This window comes from Solanum verrucosum, unplaced genomic scaffold (genome assembly GCF_900185275.1).
Source record: "Solanum verrucosum unplaced genomic scaffold, falcon-dt-bn FXZP01000120.1, whole genome shotgun sequence".
Classification (NCBI taxonomy): Eukaryota; Viridiplantae; Streptophyta; class Magnoliopsida; order Solanales; family Solanaceae; genus Solanum; species Solanum verrucosum.
The window spans coordinates 1,195,802-1,214,455 of record NW_026020714.1 but is presented as its reverse complement, the minus strand read 5'-3'; the positions used below and the strand labels follow the sequence as shown (position 1 = coordinate 1,214,455).

The 18,654-nt window shown below is 31.1% G+C and overlaps 2 protein-coding genes across 2 annotated transcripts in view; one reads left to right on the top strand and one right to left on the bottom strand.

Annotated features, from left to right (window-relative positions):
- The window catches only part of LOC125812540 (glucan endo-1,3-beta-glucosidase A), a 74,049-nt gene extending 65,103 nt beyond the window's left edge, over nt 1-8,946 (top strand). Inside the window, exon 3 of the mRNA XM_049492021.1 lies at nt 8,912-8,946. Within this exon, the coding sequence (XP_049347978.1) occupies nt 8,912-8,939 (28 nt within the window). The 3' untranslated portion in view covers nt 8,940-8,946. The remainder of the gene's footprint in view (nt 1-8,911) is intronic.
- Nucleotides 1-14,867, bottom strand: part of LOC125812543 (phenylacetaldehyde reductase-like) — a 186,777-nt gene extending 171,910 nt beyond the window's left edge. Inside the window, exon 1 of the mRNA XM_049492024.1 lies at nt 14,862-14,867. The gene's annotated coding sequence lies outside the window, so the exon portion shown is untranslated. The remainder of the gene's footprint in view (nt 1-14,861) is intronic.
- Between the last annotated feature and the right edge of the window lie 3,787 nt (nt 14,868-18,654).

Here is an 18,654-nt window from a genome sequence, read left to right as displayed (position 1 = left end):
GTAGAGCACATCCCAAGCAGCTGGCCCTTCTGTTCGGCAATGGATATCGTGCCAAGGCTCTCTCGGTCTGACTCTTAGAATTGAGGCACCAGGGAAATTTGGTTGGTGAAAATCATCATCATGTGTTGTGTTCAAAGAAAGTGCTGAAAAGTAGTGAAATTGCGTATCGTATCTACCATCACAAAGATGAAGCCCCACCAATATAACTCACAATTCTCCTCGTCTCCATTAGGCATTTCTCCATCAACAATTACAATCTCTTGATGATGAGTAAAGATTGTCCCAATCTCTATATTTTGAATAATGCTCCGTCCATCATCAGGATTTTGAGGGCACAACACACAATTTACTTGAGCGCCTCGAAAATGATTAGCAGTTTCTTCATCATGATCAGTTACCATTAGCTCATCTTGCTGTAACAGAGGAATCGATGTTCTGTCATCCCAGACCAACATTAGAGAATACAAGATCATATTGATTCGTTATGTGCTTCATCCTTTACTTTTTTATATTATAGGTAAGCAAACAGTGAGTCACAAAGAAGGGCTCGGTGAGAGAAATGATCAAGGAAGTAAAAATAGTTAAAGAACGAACAAAAACTATTACATCTTAAGGCACATGCTATTCCTGTACATAAATGATTTTACAGGCCAAAATTATATTTGATATATTAGCTAGCTAATGCAGATTAGAAAGCAATGACAACAAATATGGCGAGGGCAGAACTGTTTGTCCAGAACAAAAGGAATAAAGGTTATCTATACCAAGTTTAGATCTTTACCGTCATTCCATTGTCTGAATTATCAAATACAGTTTCTATAGAAGCAGATAACACTTGGTGACCTGCTCCTTCCTGTATGGGGAAAAAAAGGAGATATCACAAGCATTGTAAGGACATGAACTACTGCAATTTCGAAAGATTAACTGTTGAACAGAGATCGCTTGCGACAAAATGGATTGCTGCAGGACATAATAAATATATATATATATAAACAGAGGTAACGCATACTCATCAAAATATGAATCAGAAAACCTCGGGGAAAAGCCTCGCTAGATCCATTTGCACCAACTGTACAAAATAAAAATTTTTAAGTTAAAAAAATATACAACACAAGTAAACTTTATGGAGAATATCAAGGGTATAGGCGATATTACCAACGCAGTTAACTATCGGACTGAAAGCCTAAGTAACAGATAGAATGAGGGCATAGGATAATACAGAGAAGAAATGTCAGCTGATCGCCTTCCGAATGATTTCATCATATACTATGTTAGAGGTAGAATGATCGTCATGGCTAGTTGGTGTAGGCAGTCGGATCAATAACCTCACACAATTTGAACTTTTTGCTCTTGATAAGGCAACATAGAGCTGACCATGTGAAAAAACAGATTCTCGCAAATAAATTCCAACAAAATCCAAAGTTTGACCTTGAGCCTTATTTATAGTCATAGCATAGCACAATCTAATGGGAAACTGCGTTCTTTTAAATTGGACGGGAATTTTTTCATCTTGTGATGATAATATGGTATTCTTGGAATAAAAACATGTGTATTTTTGAAATCTCCTATGGTAATCTTAGCGCTAATAACATGAGTTCTAAAATCACAGCAGGTCAATTGTGTACCATTACATAAACCTTCACATGGATTTAAATTTCGCAGTAATATAATTGGGCAATTCTCTTTCAAATGTAACATGTATGGGGGCAAACCTGCGGAATTTAAACTGTGAAGTAGATCTTCAAATTGTGTTTGATTGTTAAACTCAAGAGCTTCATCAGTGCCAATAAATGTTTTTGACTTTCCATCGAATCGATGGATAAGCATGTCATTGATTTCATCGACAAAATCATTCTTTGTTGTCAAGATCACACGGGAATCTGTAGGATATGAATTAGAGTATGGTGAGTGTAAGTTTCCATATGTCGCGGTGAAAAGTTTATCTAGAGCTTCTTTTTCAGTTGTGTAAGGAATAAGCAGAGAATTTGGAATTTCAATCTTGTTTACCGAACTGATTTTTTCTTGTCCATTTCCAACTCTTAGTAGATAATCACAAAATGCAGGATCCGTTTTTTCCCCCATATTTTCAGATAACTGAATCTTTTCAAGTTCATTCCAAATGGTAGAATATAACAAGCTTTCTGCAATAAAATCTTCCTTTTTCCCATATAGTACAACAGGAAGAGTTTGTCGGGAATCACCTCCTAAAACTACAACTTTTCCACCAAATAATGTGTTTGTATCCATCAGATCTCTCAAGAATAGATCCAAAACTTCCAACATTCTTTTTTTAGCCATGGATACCTCATCCCACACAATCAAATTTGCATCTCGAATTAAACCTGCTAGCGAGCTTTCTTTGCTAATGTTACAACTTGTGTTATCGTCAAGGTCAATAGGAATTTTGAACCGTGAATGTGCAGTACGTCCACCTGGAAGAATAGAAGCAGCAACACCAGAGGTAGTTGTTGCTAAAGCTATATATCCCATAGATCGTACAGTTGCGATATAAGAAAGTTTTTCCAATTCCTCCTGGACCATCAACAAAAAATGCACCTGGTTTGTTTGAAAATATTCTGTCAGTAATCACACAATATGCAATCATTTGATTTTTGTGTAAGAGCAGATCGTCTTCATTTACAGTAATAGATCTTTCGAAATGAACATCTTTTGCCTCTTTTGCCTAAAAGAAATTAAAATTAGATTATGTATTTTAATTGTCTAAACCAATGTAAAACTAAAGAACAAATATTCAATATTATTGTCATTCGTTGAATTGATTTTCTTTTTGCATTAGTATTAACTAGTGAATGGAGCCGCGATTCGCGCGGTAATAAGTATTTTAAACAATTTATATTTATAATATGTGAATGATAAAATTGATTTTTTTACGTGCATGAGTAAAATTTGAAACATAATTTTCCTTTATACATTTAATAATAAGTATTTAACTTTATTTCCTTTCATGGAAAATTTAATCTTTAGTATGTTCATATACTATATTTTAAATTTAAATCTAAAAACTTAGCTACTATATAAATACGTGAACTTGTCTAACAGTCCCATTTACATGCTATCCTGGTTTTATCGGGGTATAAAAAATATATTCACATTTTTCTTCTTTTTTTCTCTTCCTTTCCATGACTTCTTTCCTACTGCCCACTCTTCTTCCATCTTTACTTTTTCATTCACCTTCCTTTTATAAAATTGTGAAGAAATAAAAAAATAAAAATATTACAAATCAAATAAATCTATCTATCTTTCTTTCTTTCTTTCTTTCTTTTCTCTTCGAATTTATCATCTCTAGTCTCCAATTAATTTTATCAAACCGTCAATTCTTATTTTTCTCTTATGATAATATTTATTATTGTGCCTTGTAAATTATATATGAAAGATATTGAAATAACTCTCCCTTTAAGTGTTCCTTCTTCCATTTCCTTTTTATCTTTAGTCGCATAACGTCGATGTTATTACCAATTAGTTTCGAGTGACATCAATTGCTATTATTTTCGAAAATGCGTTGAACAATGTATTTTTTTCATCAGATTCTCATATACATATGCAAAAGCGTTAGAAATTCATCCAAACTCTGTTAAATACGAATCATATATAGCGATATTGAGATTTTACATTGTCTATTGATAATTAAGAAATAAAAGTAAATATCTCTTATATTAATTAAATTGAGCAAAATGATGCACACAAATTTAAATCTTGCAATTGCGATTTGTGTGTTGAGATGTGGACTTATATAAGTCTTGAAATGTTGCTTGATATTTGTTAAGGTAATTATAATTATCAATTAAAAATAATTAAAACAGAAAATTAAGAGAGACTTTAGGAGATATTACATGCAGAAAAAGTAATAAGGACAAATAATAGGTAACAATAATGAGCAATAAATGATCCATACGTTTTCCTGCAAATCTAAGGAAAAAATATTTTTTTTACGCTAAAACTAAGTTTTACATCACCCTTTTTTTTTTATCCAACTTATGTTACATAGATTTTCTATATCATATGGATATGAATGTTTGTTTTCCTTTACACTTTTGCATTGCCTTTTATTGAATTGCAATAATAAAGTAAAAATAATAAAAAAATCCGAATTAAAAAAGAAAAAAGATGAATAATTTATTTGTGATAGAGAGATATCACATCACTTTGTCTATACCAAACTTTGATATTGTATAGATTGAGAGAGAGTGAGAGAGATGGGTATTCATATATATTAACAACTTCAAAAATACACTTCAATCACAAAAGTTATGATAAAGTCTTGCAAAAACTTAAATAACAATGACACTGATTAAAAAAAATATCCGACTTGCCTCTTCACATAAAAAAACTCCATTTTGATTAGATTGTTATAAGATGATGAAAACATATATATAGATTAAAAATTAAGGATTATGAATCATGAATAAAATAAAATAAAAGAAAAGAGAAAAATACTTGCCTTAGACCTCAAATGACAGATATAAGGACGAGTATATATATGCGAAAATAGAGTATGAATAAGTAAATGAATGTTGCCAATTAATTACTGGTGATTAAAAGCATCAAGAAGTAACCGATGCTGCGTGGGCTAAAGCAATAAATAATTTCCTAATTTAATTGCTCATTATGCTAAATGCTAATAATGAGGAAGGAAGTTACTTTTTTAAAAAAAGATTATTGAATAGAAAAATGATGAAAAAAATTCAAAATTATGGAAAAATAGATAAATAGCAATACTGATCAATAAGGCATGCCACATCAGCTTTGCCTATTTCCAGCTTTATATAAATATATAGATTTGATTTTGATTTAAGCTTTATTATAATTACCAATATCTGTGGACTATAATCTTTATTGGACCATTCATAATTCTAAGTTTCAAACTTGAAATAATATATTAAAAGATAAAAACTATGAAAAAGTATAAGAAATATTTTTAAAAATTAAATCAAAGTAATATTTTTATGTATAAAATAAAATTTAAAAGTTATATATATAATGTTGGGTTGGTTTGGTCTCGAGTTGGTTTTTTTTAGTTAAAGCCAAACCAACCCAAATATAATCGGGTTTTTTTTTCAATAGAAAGCCAAGTCAAACCAAACCACTAGTCGGGTTTTTTTTCCAGATTGACTCGGTTTGCGGTTTGATTCGATTTTTGGTTCGATTTTGTACACCCCTATTTTTAATGACTAAATCTTAAATGAAAATATGTATAATCATCCTGAGTAAGAATATATGTAGATCGGAGGGGGTGCCACATCACCTGACGGTCTCAGTTGAAATACTGCATATGCATGTATATTTGTATATATATTTATAGCAAAACGTATAAATATTAAGTGTGACACTCTTAAAAACAATAAACTTTGTGGTGCAAATGGTTAAAACTTAGGTTTACTGATTCCTTGGGGTCTAGGGATGCAAGTTTGAGCCCATTGTAAAAGAAATTGTGAATAAGTAGATTACAACTCTAGATCTCTCGTCAATAAAATCTTAACTACACCAACAATACAAGTCTAAATTTTGTATGCACATTTGTTAATAAATATTAAGTATTGTCTTGCTTTGCGTCGAAGGTTTCACCATAGTTTACTGTTCAAAGTAGGATGGTACCTAGAGATTCAAAATTTTAGATCCGCTTCTATGTAACCATTGAATTGATTAATGTTCAAAGCAGCGTGTCACTTAGAGATTCAAAATTTTAGATCCGCCTCTGTGTTGAATCATTACCTCGAAGCTGTGTGTGATAAATAGAGATAGAATGTCAAAAATCTGAATTTTATAATTCTGCCACTATTATATTATTTAGAGAAAAGGGTTTGAAAAATATTTTAACTTTGGTCGAAATTGCTTTTACGATATCAAACTTTGGAAATGACCTTTTAACCCCTGTACTAATTAATAGTGTATTTTAAAGGTATATATGTGACTACGTACGTGGATATCATAAATATTGCATCATTTTAAATAGTAATGTGTCCACGTGGGCACATATATACCTTTAAAATACATTATTAAATAGTACAGAGGGGTAAAAGGTCCTCCATAAAGTTTGGTATTGTAACAGCAATTTCGGCCAAAATTAGAGTATTTTTCAGACTCTTTTCCACGTGGGCACATATATACCTTTAAAAAAATTAATATAGTAAAATAAAAACTTATACAATGATCATAAAAAATTAAATCAAAATTCACTACATAAAAAAGAAAAAACACAAACTAATTAGATTAGTTAAGAATGAAAAAACATTTTAAAAAAAAAAGGAAACAAAAAATATATTGTAATAAGTGAAAACAAAAAAGAAAAAAAAAAACATAAACTAATTAGATTAGTTAAGAAAAAAACATTTTAAAAAATAAAAACAAAAAATATATTGAAATAAGTGTAAAACAAAAAAAGAAAAAAGAAAAAAACATAAACGAATTAGATTAGTTAAGAAAAAAAACATTTAAAAAATGAAAACAAAAAATATATTGAGATAAGTGTAAAACAAAAAATAAAAAAGAAAAAACATAAACTAGTTAGATTAGTTAAGAAAAAAAATATTTTAAAAAATGATAACAAAAAATATATTGAAATAAGTGTAAAACAAAAAATAAAAAAGAAAAAACATAAACTAATTATATTAGTTAAGAAAAAAAATATTTAAAAAATGAAAATAAAAAATATATTGAAATAAGTGTAAAACAAAAAAAAATGGCGGAAAGGACTTAATAGATGCCCCTTTGTCACTTGGCAGATGGGTCCCAGTTGTCAATCTAATAATGCCTCATTGTCAATCTAATAAGTAAAAATTAGGCAAATGACATAGTATAAGAAAGAACTTACTTCCTTTCCCTACTCTTTCATTAATTACCAAAAATTTCTTTTTTTAGTATTTTTCGGATACATAATATAGCAGTGTGGATATTTAATAAAGCAGCGCGGATACTTTAATTAATAACGGGCGGATACTTAAATTATTAAGTTGTTAGCAGCACAAATACTTAATTAACAGGCGGATGCATAATATAGCAGCGGGAATGCTTTAATTAATAACGGGCGGATACTTAAATTATTAAGTTGTTAGCAGCACAAATACTTAATTAACGGGCGGATGCATAATATAGCAGCGCGGATACTTTAATTAATAACGGGCGGATACTTAAATTATTAAGTTGTTAGCAGCACAGATACTTAATTAACGGGCGGATGCATAATATAGCAGCGCGGATACTTAAACTAATAAAGTATCCGATTAAGTTGAATTGAGGGAAAATAAGGGATTTTTGTATTTTAGTAAAAGAGTAGGAAAATATTGAGAATAGGTAAAGAAGTGTTGTGTATTTAAATAATTTTTCCATCTAATAAAGCCTCATACAAATATGACTTGGCATGCCTCGTACATAATAAATTTTTTCATAAGGGTGGACCAAACTCATTTAAGTCTAGTAGTTGTAACTAATAAAAATAAATATAATTTTATGATGTATTAAAAATTTATTACCCTCTATCCCAATTTATGTGACTTACTTTCCTTTTTGGTTAGTCCAAAAAAGAATGACACATTTCTATATTAAGTAGCAATTTAACTATAAAATGTCTATTTTACCCTTAATGAAATGATTTACAGCCACACAAATTTCTATCATTCATTTTAGACCACAAGTTTCAAAAGTCTTCCTTTCTTTCTTAAACTTCGTGCCGAGTCAAACTACCTCACATAAAATGGGACGGAGGGAGTAATAAATAAATAAAACAACTAAAATTTAATAAGTACTAAGCGGTTCAATTATGATTCATATTTGACATAATATAAATGTGTCATTTAACTTGGTTTTATTTCATATTTATGTCATTCAATTTTGAATGTGCACAAGTAGATACTTAAATTTGTATAAAATTGAACAAGTAGACACAATTATTGACATCAACTTGTTTTCATTGAGGCGTTATTATTGTTGTTATTATTATTTTGACGTTCTTTTTTTTTGTCATAATGTAGGAGCGCAGCCTATCGGAGTATGTTATGGAAAAATTGCCAATAATTTACCATCAAATCAAGATGTCATAAAATTATATAATGCTAATAACATCAAGAAAATAAAAATTTACTATCCAAATACAAATGTCTTTAATGCCCTCAAAGGAAGTAACATTGAAATTATTCTTGATGTCCCAAATCAAGATCTTGAAACCCTAGCCAATCCTTCAAATGCCAATGGTTGGGTTCAAGATAACATAAGAAATCATTTCCCCGATGTTAAATTCAAATATATAGCTGTTGGAAATGAAGTTGATCCTGGTAAAGATACTAGTAAATATGTACGATTTGTTGGTCCAACAATGGAAATTTACAACGCGTTATCATCAGCAGGGTTGCAAAATTAAATCAAGGTCTCAACCGCGACATATCTAGGGCTCTTAACCAACACCTACCCACCTAGAAATAACATTTTTCGCGAAGAATATAAAAGTTTCATTAATCCTATAATTGGATTTCTAGCAAGACATAATCTTCCACTCTTAGCCAATATTTACCCTTATTTTGGCCATATTGATAACACTAACGACATTCCTCTTTCTTATGCACTTTTCAATCAACAAGGCACGAATTCTGCGGGATATATATCAAAATCTTTTCGATGCCCTTGTGGATTCAATGTATTTTGCTACTGAGAAACTCAGAGGACAAAATATTGAGATTATTGTATCAGAAAGTGGTTGGCCTTCTGAGGGACACCCTACAACAACTTTGAAAAATGCACAAACTTATTATACGAATTTAATTAATCATGTGAAAGGAGGGGTTGGAACACCAAACAAATCTGAAAAGACTATAAAAACTTATTTATTCGCGATGTTAGACGAAAATCGAAAGGATGGAAAACCAAGTGAGCAACATTTTGGACTTTTTTATCCTGATAAGAGGCCAAAGTATCAACTCAATTTTAATTAATGATAGCACATTATAATTACTAAATAGTTATTATATTAATAGTGTTGACACCCAATTTTGGACCTCCACAATATTAATTAATCACCGAGCTTCTTCAATTTGGAACGATTTAAAATAATTAATTTTATAAAATTCACAAAGTTTTTCAAGTTATTTTAAGTATTTTTGTCACGTCTTATAAATTTTGAATAATATATATGCTTTATATAATTAGTATATTTTATGAATATTTGAAAATCGTCTCAAATTTTTTTTTGTTTTAATCAAATATTTGGTTAATTAATTTACTTATATAATAGTTTATACTTTTTAGTTTATATTTGTGTTGATTATTTTATTTCGTTAAGATTAAGAAGCTCATAAATTAATTATATTAATTCATCCTATCTAAGTTTTAGCCAAATTCACTAGTGAAATTCAATTTGGTGAAATCAATAATTCATTTGGCTATATTAATAGACCAAATTTTGGGCCTTCATAAAATATTTTTCAAGCAGCCCATTATTCTCCAATTATCCAATTTCCCAGCCCACCTTTTCCCCTTGACCCAGCTCACATTTTCTTGTTCAACAAAAGAAACCCATTTCAACAATATACCCATTACAATCATACCCGACCCCACCCCTTTTACCCGTCTTCTTCTTCCTCGATGCAAAGAAACCCAGAACCTCCAGCAGTCCAGATCGAAACAGCCTAGGAAGTCGACCAGGCCCATTTTTTTTTCTTTCCAACGTTAACAAATAAGCGTTAAAGCAGCGTCAATTCCCAACGTCAAAATCAACAGCAATACACAGCAGTCAAACGACAGAATCCCCGGAAAAGCAACCGCGTCTGCCCTCACCAACCCGTTCTAGTCTTGCCAGCCGCGTCAAAATAGGATCCATGCTTGTTGTTATGTATTTAGAGGATGCGAATGAGTTTATACAGTCGTATATAGCTACCTTAGAATGCGAGCTAGCCGATTTTCATGTAATAGTCTTGGATGTGATTAGTTCGTCATGACTAATTCATGCTTATCCCTGCACCTATTTTAGAGCTAATACTCATGTCATATTTGTTGGGTTTGCTTGAAAGTGTTGAGCAGGTATTATTAGTGCATTATCCTATATATCTCCTGTATAAGAGTGATTATTTGACGTGATTCTTGTTTTTTAGCAGTCATGCTAAACTTCTTCTCCTGCTCTTTTGTTAAAGTTACTATTGTCAAATTATTACTATTACTATTGTGTTATTTTATTTTCCTACCCATATTTAAAGGTTTTGCTTTTGAATTGTTGACAATTCTTTGAAACTTAATCTTTTTTGCTACTGTGTGGGTGTTTTTTCTTATTTTTGAAAAAAAAAACAGTTAAGGACATTCGAAATAGTACCGTTACATGCTAGAAATCCATGGCTTTAGTTGATAGTATTTAATATTGGGAACCAATTTGTTGCCTTAATTTTGGAGTTAATATCTTAAAAGATCATTCAACTTTAGGAATTAATCTAGTAAAGTCATTGAACTTTATTTTGTATCAATAAAATTACTCAACAAATTCATCATCATAAAAGAAATTTGAAATGACAAAATAATTTACTTTTTATAGCATGTAAATAAGAATTTCACAAATAAATAAAATTTTAAAACCCATTAAACTTTTTAAACGGACATAATATTTTTTTTTAACTAAGTAGGCATTACATAAAAGCGCATATGTTGCTGCCAAGTTTGATTAAATTATTCTAAATAAAAAACAAGATATGTCTTTTAATGATGTAATTTCCTTTTTATGTTGATAAATTTAAACGTGTTACTCCAGTAAAACAACGACACTAATCAATTGTTTAACTAATTTATAAGTATATTTTATTGATACCAAAAAGAATTTTTATTTTTTTAAAAAAATGTATGCGGTACTTCATTTTTTTTCCATACACCTATCATGATATATTGCAAAAGTTAAATACATAATAATATTATAATAGCTAGTTCACTAATTAACTTTGTTCTGTGTTGTTTAAGTATGAGTCTCTTTCCCTATGATTTTGCTCTTTTAATAACTTTCAAAGTTGCTTGTCACATGCCTCTCCTTCAAATTACTACTATGTATTAAGATTCGGGTCCACAATATTGGAATGGTTACAATAGATATGGCAGTAGCCTTAATTTTCAGCAATTGTGATCCTATACATTAGAAACTTGGCATTCAATGATCAAATGCCATTGTGATTTACATGTCTTCTGTCAGCTTGTTTCTTTTTTTTTATTTACTTTTATTGTAAGCTCGAGCAAGTCTCTTCTTTTGGGTTTAAAATTATTAATTTTTAGCATCATGGAATTAACGTTAACAACTTAGTTTCTCCACTTCTCAAATCTTTCATTGTCTGACTGCTTAGCATGATATGCTTTGATCAAGTATTTACCCTTTTTCTAGCCAAGGATTACGTTTAGAGTAGTATGCCATGTTTAGTTAAGTTATTGCTAATTGTTCGCTATTGATAAGTTGTGTTCCTTTTTTTTATACATTTGTTATTTAGTGATTGGTTGTGTAATGACCCTAAAGGTCATTTTTGGAAATTTTTATAAAATAACCGTTTTACCCCTTCCGATAATTGCCTCGAGCCCTAATTGTTGTATTTTCGAAGTTGGTTTGAAGGAAAATTGATGAAAAGTTGAGTTTTTGGAAAGTTGAGTTTTTAAGAGTTAAAGTTTGGTTAAAAGAGCTATTTCGAGTCATTTGGAGTTTCGAGACTCGAATCGGATTTCCGTTGATTCCAGCAGTTTTAGAATGTCGAAACGGGTCTATGAGAATTTACGGAGTCAAATTTGGAGTTAAAACGAAGATTTGAGGTCCTAAGTTGCTAAAATTGTGAAATTTTGATCAAGAGTTGACTTTGGTCAACAAACGAGGTTCCGGTGCTCGAAATCGAATTTCGAGAGCACCGTTGGATTCAGGGTGTGATTCTAAGTCTAGAATGAGTCTTGGTTGAATTTTTAGAGGCCCTGAGTGCGTTTCGAGTTTTTGAGCCTAAAGTTAGTTTCTTGACGCCTTATCGGATACCGGGTCAAGGAGACCTCGAATTCAAATTCCGACAATTTCATTGAGTCCGAAATGTCATTTTCAAGCTAGTAGCATATTTGGTTTGTGTTCGGGAAGTGCCAAATGAGTTTTGGGTGAGCTTTTTAGCTTCTTGGATGCTTTGACACTATTTCAGCAAATTGTGGCAACTAAAGGATTCATTATTAGTTTTAAAGGTCGAAAAATTATTCCGAAGGTTCTGAAATTTTGAGCATGAATTATAGGACTTATCTGCAAATTTTGGTGCATTTTCGCTAACCCGAGATTGGACTTTTATCGCAAATAAGAAATAATTGTTTACATGAGTAGAAATGATATTTGTCTGGGCAAACGAGCATGAAATTGAGCTCCGATTGAACGAGCAGGTTCGTATCATTATTTAAGACATTTAAAAAAAAGAATCGGGTCATTTCACTATCGTATGAGGAAATTACGGCAATTTTAGTGAAAGATTAACTGCTGTTTTTCTGGTGCATAACAGTCATGTACTGCTATAAAATCTCAGACTGTGTTCATTTGGTATTTTGAGCATATCGGGAGTTCTAGAGATCGGAATGGAGTGAGTCTTACGGGTTTCTTCTTGAATTAATATGAGGGTTAGTATTCAATCTTCAATTCGACATTTTCTCATAATTTGTTTATCTGGTTTTTTTTCCCTATCCGTAAACCTCTTGGGAAAATTTGGGGTTTTATCAATTTGGACCCCCTTTTTGATGAAAAAGGTATATATTTACGATCCTTATGTTATGGGTAAACTGATTTTAACATAAAATTATTGATTCATCGATTATTTTCATCATATTAACCGCGTACAATTTGGACTTTCCCGGTAAAGTTAAAGTTTGATAAATTGAGAATTTCAAGGTCGATCTTAACTCCGTTTTTGATGAAATTTCATATTTGAACTTATCTAAGCATGGGTAAGATGTTTTTCAAGAGATATTTCATTTTCGCGTCGGGGTTTTGGATTCGAATATTTTAGGCTTCTTCAAGAACGTGGATTTTCCTTCAAATTGAGTTTGTGAATTGATTTCAACTTTCAAATTGGTTTTCACCATTAGCTTCCAAATACTTTAAGGATCATTTTACATAAAAAAATTCCAGATTTGGGTATCGTTTTCCGGTATGAGACTTTTGGATCGTTTTGCCCTTTTTCCCTAAATTTCTTGATTTTGGTGTCATTGGACTCGAATTGTGATTGTGAATAATTGTTTGAATAGATTATCGTGATCCGGATTATACTAGGAAAGGAAAGGCTCAAGTCAAGTAACTTTTGGAGTTCGTTTTAAGGCAAGTGACTCCCAAACTTTGTAAAACTCTTAGACTACACATGACTACTTTCCTAATTGTGTTGGGGAGTAATGGGGATTGAGGATGGGTTTTATTTGTTGATTGAAATTGTTGTAAATGAAAGATGGGGAATAAAACGAGCTAAATGTGTTATATGTGACTTGAATTTGTTGAATAAGTCATGTGATAACTGATATTGAGGGGATAGAAGAGCATGAGTAGGCTATGATTGATACAAATATTGATGTTGAGACAGATGATGTGTAATACTATGATGTGGTCGTGATATGGTTGTGATTGAGACATGTGATGTGTAATACTATGATGTGGTCGTGATATGGTTGTGATTGAGACATGTGATGTGTAATACTATGATGTGGTCGTGATATGGTTGTGATTGAGACAAGTGATGTGTAATACTATGATGTGGCCGTGATATGGTTGTGATTGAGACAGGTGATGTGTAATACTATAATGTGGTCGTGATATGGTTGTGATTGAGACAGATGATGTGTAATACTATGATGTGGTCGTGATATGGTTGTGATTGAGACAGATGATGTGTAATACTATGATGTGATGGTGATATGATTGTGATTGATGACATGTGCATATTCATTATTCATCTCATGTGTGAACTATCTGTTGGATGAGTTCTGAGACACTAATATGAGGATGGATAGATATGAGACACAGTTGAGACTAGCTCCGGCTAGCGATTTGGATGCCGATGGGATCTGGTTCCGGCAGTGATACATGGTCCATGTGTGGCCCCCATGGGTTCTGATTTGAGTATTCAGCGCGGACTGATTACGTCAACAGATGTGTATCGTAGGACAGACATGCATCACGACTACATGACATCATTATTGCATTTTGCATCGCATTTGCCTTATTTTTATCTGTGATGTGTGGATTGTATCGGTTTACCCTTCTTATGTGGAATTTGATCTACTTGCTCTTATTTGTTGATCTGAGGTTGATGAGAATATACTGTTGGTTCTGGCTGTTGAACATGATTTGTTTAGTATAGGTTGGTTGGTTTGCTGCTAGATTGAAGTTTCGGTAGTTCGGTTGGGATTGAAAGGAGTTGTTTGTAGCTGCTAGTTTTGCTTAGTTTAGAGTTACTTGCGAATACCTGTGGTTTTCGGTACTCACCCTTGTTTCTACACAATTGTGTAGGTTAACAGCTCTCTCTCAGATTCGGCTTAGTATTTTCTTTAGCAGATTGAGCTCGGGACATACTCGAGAGGTAGCGGTTCATTCCAGACGTGCCCTTGAGTTATCTTTACTTTCAGTTTTGTTCTATTCGAGAACTATACTCTGAGACTTGTATATTTTTATTCGAATTCTGTAATTAGAGGTTTGTACATGTGACAACCAAATTCTGGGTAGTGTTGAGTCTTAATTAAAGTCTTCCGCTTATTTATTATCTTTTATTCTCGTATTTCTACTTCTCTATCGTTGTGGTTGGGTTAGGCTGACGTGTCCGGTGGGAAATGAACACGTGCCATCACATCCGAATTTGGGGTGTGACAGGTTGTGAGATATTATTGCTGGTTACTAATCCTTATTCTTTTTTTTCCGTTGTATGTGAAAACCATCTGAGTCTTCTTGGACTCCTATTTCCTTCCTCTTGCATTTTGAGAGAGCCATAAATGCTCGAATCCTTCTTTTCGAGTCAGTCAGCTATTAAACCGACGAACAGGTCTTGAAGTTGAAAGAAGCAATATATCGAGAAATTGAAAAGATTGGGCTTAAAAAGGCCCACTCTTCTTTAAAGAAAAAATTGTATTTTTGTCATTTATTGGGCCTAAGCCTATTTAATTAGGACAAATTACTTAAGTACACAACATAATTTTACCTATTCTCAATATTTTCCTACTCTTTTACGAAAATACAAAAATCCCTTATTTTCCCCCAATTCAACTTAACCGGATACTTTATTAGTTTAAGTATCCGCCCGTTATTAATTAAAGTATCCGTGCCAACAACTTAATAATTTAAGTATCCACCCTTTATTAATTAAAGTATCCGCGCTGCTATATTATGTATCCGAAAGACACTAAAAAAGGGATTTTTTGTAATTAATGAAAGAGTAGGGATAAGAAGTAATTTCTTTCTTATACTATGTGATTTGCCTAATTTTTACATTTAATTATTATTATTATTTATGTTAAAAGTTTAGGACAGGTGAAAGAATTGGGCCTAAGACCCAAAGAGAAAACATTCTATTTTGTGTTAGACTAGGACAGGTGCAGGTGACTCAAATGGGCCAAAGGCCCCAAAACAAAAATGGGTCCAAATACTGGACCAGGCGGACAGAAACCAAATTTGGGCCCAAATCTTTTTCCCTCTTTGTTTTATGTAAAAATTAGGCAAATGACATAGTATAAGAAAGAAATTACTTCTTTTCCCTACTCTTTCATTAATTACCAAAAATCCCTTTTTTTAGTGTTTTTCGGATACATAATATAGTAGTGTGGATACTTAATATAGCAGCGCGGATACTTTAATTAATAACGGGCGGATACTTAAATTATTAAGTTGTTAGCAGCACAAATACTTAATTAACGGGCGGATACATAATATAGTAGCGCGGATACTTTAATTAATAACGAGTGGATACTTAAATTATTAAGTTGTTAGCAACACGGATACTTAATTAACGGGCAGATGCATAATATAGCAGCGCAGATACTTTAATTAATAACGGGCGGATACTTAAATTAATAAAGTATCCGGTTAAGTTGAATTGTGGGAAAATAAGGGATTTTTGTATTTTAGTAAAAGAGTAGGGAAATATTGAGAATAGGTAAAGAAGTGTTGTGTATTTAAGTAATTTTTCCTTGTTTTATTGTGTTTGTTTACTTGCCGATAGCTGTTATTTAATCTTAAGGTTCTAAAAAATTCAAATCCCCAAAAGATACTAATTTTGAATTAATCAATTAACTAAATTATTCGTCTCTTATTTGACTTAAAAATAAATAAATAAACAAGTTTACAAAAATTTTGCTTAGATAATATTTCAACATTTTCTTTAATGGTCCTAACTAACAAAATAGTTCAATTTTGCAAGTCAAGCTAAGATAAAAAAAAATTAGCCAGATAATTAATCGCCGGATAACCGCATATTAGCGGGCATTTCGGATGCTTTCAAACCCTTCTTGAAATGCTACTATGAACCCCGAACCCTTTTGAATACTTTAATTAGATTCCTATTTTAATCTTTTGAAAAAATCGATTTTCTTAATTTCGCTTCAAAAATTAAGTGGCGACTCTAAAAACCAGTCTAAAATATATTTTCCTAATAAAACAAATAAGAAGGAGAAATGATATGGCTTTCTCCTCAATAAATGATAGTATATTATTTGATTTATATGTAGTGAGAAAATAATGTATGGCCTCTTGTGGTTTCCTTGGTATCAAAATTAATTTTAAGTATTTTTAATAAGATATGTATTTTAATTGAAAGGGTGTGTCTTTTATTCTTTGGTTATAACTATCAATTTTATTTAAATCCAACTTTGGAAAATTGCAACGTAACTTTAACAGAGTATCCTTCTCTACAATATTCCTCAAAGAATTCTTTTATTCTCCAAAAAGATCAAGTTCATATTTTCAAAACTTCATCTTTGTGTTCATATAAATTTTGTGTTCTTGGTATATATTTTCCAACACTCTTCGTTTCAATTTGTCTTGTCTAATTTTGATTTGATATGAAGTTTAAGAAAGTAAATAAAACTTTTGAATTTTGTGAATTAAAGCTATGTAGATACCAACATGTCCTTTAATCTTGTGATCTTAAACATGTTATATGGAAAGTTAAAATTAAAGAGTTGCCAAAAAAGGAAAGAAACACCCAAAAAGTACCTTACCATGCCAAGTTTATGTCGAAGGTCAAAGGCGTATCCAGGAGGGGGTCACCGGGTTCACAACCAATATTGCTCCCCTCCTGAAATCATACATATTAGTATTATATTTTTAAAAAATTATTTAAATATAGATATGTGAACCCATAGTTGAAGTATCATACCGTGCGACTATGATTGGGTGCACCTCTCTAAGTGAGGTTAGAAATTTGAATCTTTTATTTAATCTCGTTTTATTTTCCTTTCTAAAATTGGGTAACGCCTCATTAAGTGGTTTGGATAGGTAAAAATAATTTTGGACCTATAATTTTAAAATTTTAATTATTCTTAGTGATAAGAACCTAAATGTTAAATCGATCAAATTTATATCTTAAATCCACCTTTTCGTAATAGTGCACCCATCATCTCAAAATCATGGATATACGTTTTCAATCTCTTAATTCTTTTTTAAACGGACTAAATATAAAAATAAATAAATTGATACAAGTGGAGTATAAATATATTTTCTTAACGATGATAGTTATATTAGACATGCAAAATTGCTCAATTTCACTTGATATAAAATAATTTGACCTTTTCCTTGTATTGAATGGAATCAGCCATTATTCTCGTATCGTAAAATCCATTCACTATCACGTTAGAGCTGATATACCCCTCAACTTTGTCATTTAGAGCTGATATACCCCTCGTTATGAAAGTGACTCATATATACCCCTACTGTTATACAAATGACTCACATATACTCTTTTCCTCTAACGGAAGTGAAAAAATTAATTTTAGTTTAATTTTTTAATTATTTTAAAAAAATATAATCTCATATGGGTATATTTAATCCTCCTCAAACATATATTATTTTTTTAACTTTTTTTTTTGTTTCAATGACTAATTTAGATTTACTATTTTGATGGTCAAATTTATTTAAGTTTCGCTAATATTCTTGTATAATTTATTATAGATGACCCAATATTTTTCTTCAAATACAAAAACTAAATTACAATATATCCGAAAAAATTGTTTTAAATTATAATATAGCAACAAAAAAATAGTTTTAAATTTTTTTCTTTGTACTAAGCAATGAAAGAATAAAATAAAATAAGAATAAGAAACTCAAATAATGATAATAAAGAAGTCAAAAGATAATTTATGTCCGAAAAAAATTATAACATACCTTGAAATTTGCTAGAAAAATCATATATACCCTAAATGATTTTTAAAAAAAAATCAAAAGTCAAAAATATAAATTTAAAACTAATTTTTTCACTTCCGTTAAATGAAGGGTATATGTGAGCTCATTTTGTAACGATAGGGGTATATGTAAGCCGTTTGTATAACGGTAAGGGTATATATGAACCACTTTCATAACAAGGGGCATATCAACTCTAAATGACAAAGTTGAGGGGCATATCAGACCCTTTTCCCTTTAAACTTTCTACACATCTTTAGAATTTGAGGACGATGGGTGCATTACTAAATGTAGATGCGTGTTATGTTAAA